Source organism: Carcharhinus amblyrhynchos, chromosome 9, assembly GCF_965287045.1.
Source record: "Carcharhinus amblyrhynchos chromosome 9, sCarAmb.v2.hapA, whole genome shotgun sequence".
NCBI lineage: Eukaryota > Metazoa > Chordata > Chondrichthyes > Carcharhiniformes > Carcharhinidae > Carcharhinus > Carcharhinus amblyrhynchos.
Genome location: NC_137332.1, coordinates 15,572,135 through 15,584,623, shown reverse-complemented (window position 1 = coordinate 15,584,623; position 12,489 = coordinate 15,572,135). Strand labels below are relative to the sequence as shown.

Below are 12,489 nucleotides of genomic sequence, written 5' to 3'. Positions count from 1 at the left end.
AAAGGTTAAACAGCTGGTTGTCTCCACGTTTTAACTTTTTGGCACTGAGCAATGGAATGTTGGACTCCAATCCATCTGCATTAAATTTGTGTAGTGGGATGTACATTTCAGGAAACTAGTGGAAAAAAACTACAGTCCCGTGAAAACAATAGACTGCACACTAAGGGAACTGGAGATGGAAAAAGTATAAGTTGCACAATGCTTCGAGAGGTGGCTTGTGAAAAGAATAGTAATAAATAGATGAAATAAATTCTATTGTTAGCTTATTTTCTACCTTTTACACAACTCGGCATGTTATTTTGGAGAAGTAAAAGGTTGCAGCTAGACTGTCTAGACCAGATGTAGACATATCAAAATACAGATTGCTGGGCACATGTTGTTTATCACATAAAATGCATTGGACTTGCTACAATAAAGCCAGTTACTGTGAGCTGGTGTCTGCTGCCAAATGTTAATCGTTGTTGTATTTTTAAGTGAGTAAAAGTTGTACATTCATTCACTAACATGCAGTTGTTTGTATTTCTCAATTATTTTCACATTTTAAAAACTGTAACTAAATAGCCAAGGCTGCTTAGTAATAGTGAAAATTTGGACCTAGATTTTGTGGGCAGCTGTTCATTAAATTTGCAATTGCCATTAGGCATTCTGTGGACTTTTGCACTGGAACTTGGCAATGATTAGAAGTATACTTTTGTGTGGCACACTCAACAGAGTATCTGGAACAGGGCATGCAACCATGTATCTCCTTAACAGATCAGTTTGAAAAATTCTTACTGAGGGTCGCAGAGTCTGAAAAGGGTAGTGTGCATTTGAAAACTAAATTCAATGCCAAATCATGTACAGCAAACAGAACAGATAGGAAACAGATAGGGGAGAGATAAAAGAGGCAGAAAAGGCTATTTGAAAAATTTCAAACTCCAACAATAATTATCATGTGCAGGAATGAGACTTCACACTATTAAAAGCTAATTTCCTGTGCTAGAGATTGATTTTTCAGATTAGCAATTGGTTTCTATTATTTGGGTGTTATATGAAGGGGGAAATGGCTGGAGAGTCAGTGAGAGCCCCCCTGTGTTAACTGACCAGCAGCAGCATTTCTCTTGGATTTAGAACCCCAGGTCAGAAACTCAGCCCTCACCGATAGCTCTCAGCCAATCACAGATCTTTCAGCATCCACCCTCTGATGATGGTGGGGCCCTAGATCAGGCATGCATTGCACTTGGAGAGACACCACCCCTCCTCGGGGAGCTACAGCAAACTCAGCAAGTGTTTGCTTTCTCTGTTTCCTGTGTGGCCAATCATCTGGCATCACTGGCTGAATACCAGCGGTGGTGGTATGAGATCCTTAGGTGCCTTTAACAGAAAGGACATAATTGGGTAGAGATGGGAAGGCAGCAGGGTCCCCACCCGATTCAATGCTGCTGCAACCCCCCCACCTCCCCACCCCCACCCCCATCCCCACCACCTCCAAACCAACTAGTGGAGGTGGGGATTATAAATTCTACACATCATTTGTAGTATTTTTCTGTTCAGTTCTGCATTTCCGACATGATCCAGTGATAGCGAAGCACTTTTGAACATCCTGAGGTTTTGAAAGATGCCTCATTAATTCAAATCGTTCTTTCTTTTAGTTTTAACAATTGTATGTAAAATAGCTAGACCTCCATTTCTGCAACTAAACCAAAAAGAAAAAAAAAATTAGGCATTTAATACACACAGAATGCACTGAAGCCTAACAATATTACTTGCTACTTGATAATGTAAAAAAAAGATGTATTTTGATTTGCTGACGAGGTGTAGGTTTAAGAACTGCTATTGTTCTTCCTTCCCTCAGGTATCTGAGAATTCTACAGTTCGGTTTCCAGTAGTAAACTTCACCTCATCAAAGTCATTGGAAGAAAATTCTCTTCCCCAAGACAGCAAACATTTACTGCAGTGGACCAAAAGAAAATATGGATCTGTGACTTCTTTCACTGAACTGAATAAGGCTAATAACATCTACATCAAAGTGGGTGAAGGTGGGTCAATCTTACTTGATAATTATGAATGTTTGTGCCCAATAGTCCAAGCTATATTAATCACTGTGGCTTACTCATAACTAAGGATATTTCTTAAGCAATGAATTGGATGCAGAATAGTAGTCCTTTTGATTTTTTTTTCTTTTAAGCAGTTCAGTATTTACAGTCATTAAGTCCTATAGAACTTGAGTATTGCTGAGAAGAAACATTTTTGTCGAAGCTTTGCATCTTGTACACATCAGGACTCCTTGTACACATCATAAACCCATGTATTTACCCTGATACATTACAGAGGGGCCATTTAGTTACAAAGAGAGATTGGATAGATTGGCACTGTTTTTCTTGGAACAGAGGTTGAGGGGGTCAAAATGAGATATACAAAATTATGAGGGGCATAGATAGAGTAGACAGGAAAAAACTTACCCCTTGTTGGAGGGATCAGTGATCAGAGGGTAAAGATTTAAGTTAAGTGGCAGGAGGTTTCAAGGTGATGTGAAGAAAAACTTTTTTACCCAGAGTGTGATGGGAGTCTGGAACTCACTGCCTGAAAGGGTGGTGGGAGTCTGGAACTCTCATAACATTTAAGAAGCATTTAGATGTGCATTTGTGAGACCTGATCCCTGTGGCACGCTACTTGTTACATCCTGCTAACCAGAAGATGGCCCATTTACACCCACTGTCTGTTCCCTGTTAGCTTGCTAATATGTTACTCCTATACCACATGCTTTTATTTTCTGCAATGACCTTTGATGTGGTATTTTATCAAATGCTTTTTGGAAACCTAAATACAATACATCCACTGGTTCCCCTTTATCCACAGCACAGGTTTCCTTCAAAGACCTCCAATAAATTGGCTGATCACGGTTTTCTTTCACAAAACCATGTTTCCCCTACCTGATTACCTTAAATTTTCCACATCTCCTGTTTTAAAATCTTTAATAATAATGGCTTCTATAGTCTGAGTTATAAGGAGAGGTTGGATAGACTGGGACTTTTTTTCTCTGGAGTGCAGAAGGCTTCAGGGTGATTTTATAGAGGTCTATAAAACAATGAGGGGCCCAGATCAGCTAGATAGTCAATATCTTTTCCCAAAGTTAGGGGAGTCTAAAACCAGAGGCCATAAGTTTAAGATGAGAGGGGAGAGATACAAAAGGGTCCAGAGGGTGGTGAGTGTCTGGAACAAGCTGCCAGAGGCAGTGGTAGAGGCGGGTACAATTTTGTCTTTTAAACAGCATTTAGACAGTTACATAGTAAGGTGGGTATCAAAGGATATGGGCCAAATGGGAAATTGGGACTAACTTTGGGGTTTAAAAAAAGGGCGGCTCGGACAAATTGAGCTGAAGGGCCTGTTTCCATGCTTAAACCTCTATGACTCTAGGACAAAATACAAGACTGGCAATGTCAAGGAAAGCAAGGAGTAGGAGGTTAGATGTCATTTCATCGAAGATGTGTTTCTCATGGTATCTAATATCGATGCTTGTGAGAACTGAGTGCAGAGGTGATCCCGATGAGTTCAACTGCGCAAGTTGCTGAGTTCATAAGGTCAGTGAATGCTGATTTTTGCAATGGTGTTGGTTCCAGACCGCCATGATGAAGTGCTGCAATGCAAATATCTGTGGCTTCCTCAAGAACAACATTGGTGAATAGGTTTGCAATATTAAATGTTCACATGGACACAGCATTGCTAAGGATATGCACGTACTATGTGGCCTTCACAAATGTGTCTGGAATCCTGGAAACTGGTTCAAAATTGGTTATAACAATTCACCTAAGCATTTGACCATTTCATGCTGTCAGAACTTGTCATAGATGAGATAGGCTGTAGAGGTTTAATGTTAAGTTTCAGGCTTGTTATCTCCCAAATGTATATTTATTTTAATTTCATGGGATGTAGGCATTACTGGCAAGTACATCATTTGTTACCCAACCCTAATTGCCCAATTGAGAAGATGCTGGTGAGTTGCCATCTTGAGCTGCAGCAGTCCATGTGGTGTAGGTACACCCACAGTGCTGTTAGGAAGAGAGTTCCAGGATTTTGACCCAGGATCAATGAAAAAACGGTGATATAATTCCAATCAGGATATTGTGTGGATTGTGGGAAACTTGCAGGCATTGAGTGTTGTTGGAGCTGCACTCAAAAGACAAGTGGACAGTATTCCATCAGAGTCCTGTCTTGTGCCTTATAGATGGCAGACAGGTTTTAGGGAGTCTTGAGGTGAGTTATTTGCTTCAGAGTTCCCAATCTCTGACTTGCTTGTGTTGCTACAGTATTTATCTGGTTTGTCTAGTTCAATTTCTGGCCACTGCTATGCTCCCCCCAATGTTGATAGTATAGGTTTTAGCAACGGTAATGCCATTGAATGTCAAGGAAAGATGGTTAGATTCTCTTTTGTTGAAGGTGATCATTGGTGGGTGCTTACATGGTGCAGATGCTGTCTGAAATATTTATAGGCTTATATTCTCTGGCCTCCCCTCTGTGGCAGGAGTCAGCGCACCGTTTGCTGGCAGCATGATCCCCTGATCCTACTGCAGTCATTAAAACCAAGCCAATCCCCCGGGAAACCTGCAACAAAAGGTGTGCTGCCGGTGGGATCAGAGAATCCCACCAGTGTGAACGGTCAGAGAGCTCCAGCCATAGTTTTTCATAACATTTAGTAAAATTGACACTTTAATAAACACATAACTATAGCGATGCTGAGAAAATCATAGTCAACATTTCTGACCTCTCTTATAGATCCCCTGTTACCACCAACATGCATCGTAGAAAAGAACTTTCTATCCCAGAATTATCTTGCAGCATATCTAAATACCCAATCTGCACAAGGCTGTTTACTATCCGAGCCAACAGAGGAAGAGGAGGTTCATATCATTGAACTTGAATCTCCAAGTACCAATCCTTACAGGTAAATTACTATTTGTGTTTGTTTTCTGTTCTTGGACAATTTAGATGCTGAGTTACGCTCTGATAACACATAAATATGCTTTATAAACATCATTTGTCACGCAAAGAGAACAAAGAACAATACAGAACACCAAGTTTGTGGTGAGATGGATGCCTCTCTAATATTTTCTTGCCTTTACGTGGTCCATATCCCTCTATTCCCTGCCTCTTCATGTATCTATCCAGATGCCTCTTGAACGTTGCTCTCGAATCTGCTTCCACCACCTCCGCCAGAAGCGTGTTCCAGGCATTCGGCACCCGCTGTGTGAAAAACTTGTCCCTTACATCTCTTTCAAACTTTCCCCCTCTCACTGTCAACCTACGTCCCAAGTAATTGACCCTTCAACTCTGGGAAAAACACTCTGACTATCCACTCTATCCAAGCGTATCATAATCTTGTAAACTTCTATCAGGTCCCTCCTCATCCTCCAGTGCTCCAATGAAAACAATCCACGTTTGTTGAACCTTTCCTCATGGTCCATATGCTCTGAACCAGGCAACATCTGGTAAATCTCTTCTGCACCCTTTCCAAAGCATCAACATTTTTCTGTAATGTGGCAACCAGAATTGTACACAATACTCCAAATGTGGCCTAACCAAAATCTTATACAGCTACAACATGATTTTCCAATTCCTATTCTCAATGCCCCAACCAATGAAGGCCAGCTTGCTATATTTCTTCTTGATCACCTTGTCCACCTTTAGGCAACTGTGGACCTGCACGCCTAGACCCCTCTGTATGCTAATATTTCTAAGGGCTCCACCATTTATTATATACGTTCCTTCTGCAGTAGACCTTCCAAATCGCATCACCTCACATTTGTCCAGGTTAAATTCCATCTGCCATCCTTCGAACCAGGTCTCCAGCTGATTTATATCCTGCTGTATCCTCTGACAATCCTCCTCACTATCTGCTACTTGCCCAATTTTTTTATTATCTGCAAATTTACGAATCAGACCACCTACATTTTTCCTCCAAATAATTTATGTATATTACAAACAACAGACGCCCCAGCACTGATGTTGTGGAACACCGCTTGTCACGGGCCTCCAGTTAGAAAAGTAATCTTTCACTGCTACTCTCTGCTTTCTATGCTCAAGCCAATTTTATATCCATCTTACAAGCTCACTTCAGAGCCCTTATGACATACAAGCTCACCTTGGACCCTAGGCATGCCTAGGATCTGGAGTGATGTCACGAGCTGCAGGCATTCCAAAACTTTAAAACTACATTTAAATAAAATATTTTAAATTTGTTTATGGATCATATTCCCAACTAGGGGTTATATTTGAAACTGTAATTAATATCAGAATTTATGAACATATTCAAAGTTTTCAATTTAATTGCAGCGTAGTAAAATTCATTATTTTGTCATTAAAGCATTCTTTTTAGTTTATGGCACAGAAACAGAAAATGAACTAATTCGTTTTTATAAGTAGAAGGTTATTTATAAATTGAAAACTAATATTGCAACCTATTTTGTCATTCCCTGTACATAATATATTTGTAAGTGTCTTTAATATTTTTGGCATGTTGCAATTAGGTTTATAAAGTAGAACTACAGTCTTGGTTAAACTTTTCATCACTTGGATAGAACTAATATACTCCTAGAGGGCTCCCTGATGACCATTATTTAATTGTGGAAGTACGTGCTATCTTGCAGGATTCTTGGAATTGGCCCTTCCAGCTTCAGTGAACAGTTCATGATCACGCACTGTGCCATCTGAACTAGGATACAATAGTTTCCACGATTTTCTCTCTTTTGCAACAATTTGTCAAGTATTAAATATCAAATTCACATTTTCTAATTGAAAGCATGAATATTACATTTCTGAAGGAAAGATCACCGTTGTGGAAAAAATAAATGGCATGAAAAATGTGCACAAGACTTTAAAATGAAAACCTCTATTTGCAGTAGTTAGAGGCATAGTTTGAATAAGCTGTTTTAACCTGCAGAGTTCAGTCACCAACTGTGGTAACTATACTTTCCAGTATTAATACTGTCTCTGCAAGCCCTCTAATTTATGTACGTAATTGAGAAATTATTTCCCTTCCATTGTACCATTGTATTTTCATGGAAATGCTCCTTTGTTCCTTTGCTACTCTGCTCCTCAGTCTCCAGGACAAAATCAATACCAACAAAGTCTCTGGCCTTACCATCTGACTGTTACACCAAATAACAGAATCAGATTTTACTCATTTGGAGGCAGAATAAATTTCCAGATCATCTTGCAAGCACCTCTCAGCAATAACAGTCAGATAATATCTAAATGTAGTGCATCAGTGTTGTGAAACCATTGCCAGAATCTCAGTTGGCACACAATTTAACAAGCTCACTTTGTTACGTCAGATATACAACAGACTTTCAAAATTCCTCTTATGGATTCCCATTTTAATAACCCTTGCTCAGCCTTCCACAGTTTAACCCAATAATACAAGCAGAAGATAGGAATGCAACATTTTATTATCCTGTTTATGTTTACATATGGTCTAAAATGCTCACTCTAATATTCAATGTGGTAATCAGCTATAGAATCATAGAATCCCTGCAGTGCAGTTGGAGGCCATTCGGCTCATCGAATCTGCACGACTATCTAATAGAGTATCTTATCCAGGCCCTTTTCCCCTACCTTATCCCATATACTAAGGGACAATTTACCATGGCCAATCCACTTAGCTTGCTCATATTTTGGACTGTGAGAGAAAACCAGAGGAAGCCCACACAGTCACAGGGAGAATGTTTGTGTGCAACTTGCACATTCACCCAAGGCCAGAATTGAACCCGGGTCCCTGATGCTGTGAGGCAGCAGTGCTACCACTGTGCCAGCTATGACAAAGTTGCCAGGGTACTTTTTAGATATACAAACCCAAAAAGCAGAAGATCAGCTGTGCTAGTGGCAGAGGTTTAGAAGCAGGTTCACTCTCAGTCATATTTGATGCATGGACCAGGTATAATCAATAGAAGAGGAACTAGCAGTTCCTCTCTACCTTAAAAAAGAAAACCAAATTGTGACTGGCATTCAGCTGGGTCAAAAAACAAAACATATTGTTTTTACATGCAAGTTAAACTTGTAGTTAAGAGGAATGCATTTATAGTCAAGTTTCACCCTCTGCAAAGTCTGACTCTTTAACTACTACTGGAAAAAATGTGTAGAATTATTTTCAGTGAATGTTATTGTGAATCATTTTATAATGCATATTGCGTTGTAGGCTGTTTTGCACATGTTCTATTGTCTGGGATTAAATCCAACTTCTTAATCAACTGGCCAGACACTAGAGACACGTTCACTTGGAAAAGATTCAGGGTAAGTAAAATTTCTGGCACATTTGCTTAACTTTTTTTTTACCCTCTTCCACAGCAGGATTTTCAAGGTGGACGTAGTTATTGACATACGACCTGTGCATGCAGACACCATGCCTTCCAGAAATATTTTGCTGATCCTCAAGTGTGGGAAAGCAGTCAATTGGGTAATCAACTCACATGATGTCTACGGAAAGCTGGAAGCAGTTGTAAGTGTTTACGCATAAAATACTGTTCAGTAAACCAATCTTTCTTAATCAAAAATCAAACTAATTAAACTGAGTTTAGCATTGGATTAGCTTGTGAGTAGCTTTCTAAAATTGTGATGTATTATTTTGATTTAATTTGATTTATTATTGTCCTTTATAAGTATACAGTGAAAAGTATTGTTTCTTGCGCACAACACAGACAAAGCATACCATACATAGAGAAGGAAAGGAGAGAGTGTAGAATGTAGTGTTACAGCTTAATGTGAGGTAGACCCATTCAAAGGTCTGATGGCAGCAGGGAAGAAGCTGTTCTTGGTTGGTGCGTGTGTTCAAACATTTGTATCTTTTTCCTGACAGAAGAAGGTGGAAAAGATACATTTGTATCTTTTCCAATGCAGCAGGAAGTGTAAACAGTGTCACTGGATGGGAGTCTGGTTTGAATGGTGGACTGGGCTTTGTTCACAGACCTTCGTAGTTTCTTGCAGTCTTAGACAGAGCAGGAACCATACTGAGCTGTAATAGAACCAGAAAGAATGCTTTCTATGGTGCATCTGTAAAAGTTAGTGTGAGTCATAGTGGACATGCCACATTTCCTGAGTCTTCTGATGGGCTTGGTGAGTTTTCTTAACTATAGTATCAGCATGGGGGGACCAGGACAGGTTGTTAGTGATCTGAAAACTGATGTTGACATTGAGGGAAAATTATTATCACCAGTTGACCAGATTCTCAACCTCTTTCCTGTACTCCTGTACTCTTTCCTGTTATTGTTTTGAAATCTGACCCATTACAATATTTGAAAATCGAGTTGGAGGGCAATTTGGCCACACAGTTTCGGTGTATAAGGAGTATAGTAAGGGGCTGAGGACAGCATTGTGGGGCACCAATGTTGAGGATGATCGTGACTGGAACGTCTCAAACTTGGACTTCAGCAAGCTGTGGATAACCCAGTTCATTCATGGTTTCTGGTTTGGTAACAGGTGGATTTGCTTCTTTGGCACACAGTCTTCTACAACTTCTAATGAAGTCAGTTACTGCAGTGGCGTACTTGTTCATGCTAGTTGCAGAGTTTTTAAATACTGGCCAGTCTACTGATTCTAAGCAGTCTCATAGGAGATCATCCGCTTCCTTAGACCAACATTGCACGACTTCCTTTAATGGATTCTCCCGTTTCAGTTTTTGGTCGTAAGCTGGGAGAAGGTTCACAACCTTGTGATCTGATTTGCCAAAGTGGGGTGGGCAATGGTGCAGGAGGCATGTTTGATATTTGTGTAGCAATGATTTGGCCCTCTGGTGGAACAGAAGACATGTTGGTGGTATCTTGGTAGGACGTTCTTGAGCTTGGCATGATTGGAGTCCCCAACCACAATGAACAAGACTTTTGTTTTGCCTCAAGGCTATTTGTAGTGGTGTGTATTTAGTCCAGCGCGGTCTTCATGTCTGAATGGGGTGGGATGTAAACTGCTGTCAGGATAACAGAAGTGAACTCCTGTGGAAGGTAATAGGATGATGTGGAGATGCCCGTGTTGGACTGGTGTGGCGTTTGCTACCAAATAAACTACCAAATTGGACTAGTGGCGTTTGCTACCAAATAAACCTGTTGGACTTTAACCTGGTGTTGTAAGACTTCTTACGAAGGTAATAGGGGCAGCATTTTAGCGTCAGGCATACCCTTCAGTGCAGATCTGTTGGGCTGAATGGTCTCCTTCTCTACGATAGGGATTCTTCGAACTCTATGATATGTAAGTGTCCATTGAAAGAATGTAACATTTTAAGTAACAGACAACCTTTAAAAATGATGACTGTCAAGAAATGAACTTCTGAAAGCTTATGACAAACGTCAACCTGTGTTAGGTGGATTGGCCATGGTAAATTGCCCCTTCATGACCAAAGATGTACAAGTTAATTGATTGGCCGGATAAGGTGTCAGAGTAGGCGTAGCTGGAGTGCTGTTTCTGAGGGATAGTGCAGGCTTGTTGGGCAGAATGGCCTGCTTCTGCACTATATAGGGATTCTAAGAATGCTTGTTTCTCCTTCCAGATAAGTAAGTGTTCATTGAAAGAATGTAATAGTTGATACTTTTTGTTTGATGACTACAGATCATCATCAAAAGAAGTTAATTCTTTGAAAAAGCATTATCTTCCTCAGCTTTACTTAGCAAAACAGGTTAAGGCACTGAAGAGTGTAATATGAGACATGGAATACTGAAATGCATTTTTCTGTTAGTTGTGAGCAGTTGATTCCCTCAGGCTGTTGGCTGTTGAGTTCTGTACTAGCATCAAATCTTCAAAAGGTAATTCTACAGTTTATTGGGGCTTGCACTCAAGGGCAAGTAAAGTTGTTTCTTTTCTCAGTTCCCCACAGCTTTCCATTCTTGCTGAAGTATGTTTCCATCCCTTTCTTCGACTGTTTTTTTGCAATCGTGCGCCTGGGGCCCTTTCAGATTTGGGAGTATTTTAGTGTCCCGTATCATTAGCTTCAGGAACTTTTTTTTCCCATTTTACTACATCCTCAAGTTCTGTGATGTATTCCATTACCATGCACATCAGTGATCCATCAAGGCTGAAAAGAGTTGCAGTAGATAAAGTGACACATGAATACTTTTCCTGGGAAATAACAAGTCCACATAGTTTTTATATTCCAGAATAATATAGCGAGAAGGTAACATTTGAATATATACTATGAACTATAGTTGAACATATTTTCCTTTGTTTTGTTTTAGTACCATACATTCAAATACTGCTTGAGCATAGATTCACTGTCAGCATTAGAAAAATTTTGTAAATATTCAGATATGAAAGTATAATTAATTCTCCCAGTAAGATCAAAGATAAATTGATTCATTTAATTAAAAGGTGAAACTGGCTAAAGATAAAAGAAAAAGCTCTGCCTTTATGGGCAATAATTGTGGAATAAACTCACATTGTCTCTTTCACTTCAAATTTATTTCATGTACACCAGTCTAATTATCAAGATTTTTTTGTCAAAATGTTAAGTGTTGTTGTAAAGCTGGTCTTTTGGAGTATCTTCGTCAAGTATTAGCACATTTAAGAACTTTCTTGGTGTTGAAATCAATGAGAGTTTTTCTTTGCATTCTAAAGTTAAATTTGAAGAGACATCTATTTGTTCCTGCAAGGGATGATGGAATTGCATGTTTACAACATAATGGGAGTGATTTTGAGTCCACACTCTCCATCTATGGGAATGGCAGCACATACTCAAAATCCAGAGAGCGTGATTTGTACCGGAGAGTTTCCGAGTTCAGATCATGCCTGGGTGAGTGAGAAAAGTTTCGACTAATCTGGGTTGGAGGCCCCTGAGACTTCCATGATGGGCTGAGTGGGAGGTTTACTCAGGTTCTGATCGGGATGCCCTTCCAAGATTGTGCCCCAATATCTAAGCATCTGGGTTTTGCCGGTGTGTTGAGACCCCGCTCCCCTCTATGACAGTGTGAAACATGCTCCCTTGATTTTTTGGCAGTGTGTCGTAAGATCTGGAGAGAAAATCGACCGATTTCTCTGGAGAGAAACAAGTGGTTTTCTCTCCAGAAACGACACTGCCATTCTTTGGTAAGCCTTCGCTCAGTGTTTCCAGGGATTTGAACACAAACACTGAGGTTAACATTCCATTGCAGTACTGAGAAAGTACTTCATTATTGGGGATGCCACCTGCTTTTTAAGTTGATGTGAAAGACTGCATGGTACTAGTTCAAAGAAAAGCAGGGGGAGTATTCCTGGTATCTTGACCAATATTTATCCCTTAATCAATTTCACTAAAGAAACACATAAATACTGTGGCCAGAGAAGCAGAACAGAGGTTAGGTATTCTGAGGCAACTGAGCAATCCCCTCTTCACAAAAACTTTTCCACCATCTACAAGGCAAGAGTATGACGGAATGCTATGCACTTGCCAAGATGCCGCTCCAACATTCAAAAACCCCAATATGATCCAGGACAAGGCGACCACTCGATTGACACCCCATCCACTTCTAGGTACAGTGGCCACAGTGTTGTGTGATTCAC

General features: G+C 40.1%; 1 protein-coding gene across 3 annotated transcripts in view; it reads left to right on the top strand.

Moving 5' to 3' along the window:
- Positions 1-12,489, top strand: part of tgfbr3 (transforming growth factor, beta receptor III) — a 172,570-nt gene that overhangs the window by 107,484 nt on the left and 52,597 nt on the right. For 2 of the 3 annotated variants that reach the window (XM_080195201.1, XM_080195202.1), the window contains exons 5-7: positions 1,835-2,018; positions 4,753-4,921; positions 8,320-8,470. In XM_080195201.1, coding sequence (XP_080051327.1) covers positions 1,835-2,018; positions 4,753-4,921; positions 8,320-8,470 — 504 coding nt within the window. The remainder of the gene's footprint in view (positions 1-1,834; positions 2,019-4,752; positions 4,922-8,319; positions 8,471-12,489) is intronic. The other variant, XM_080195203.1, reaches the window with a different exon arrangement.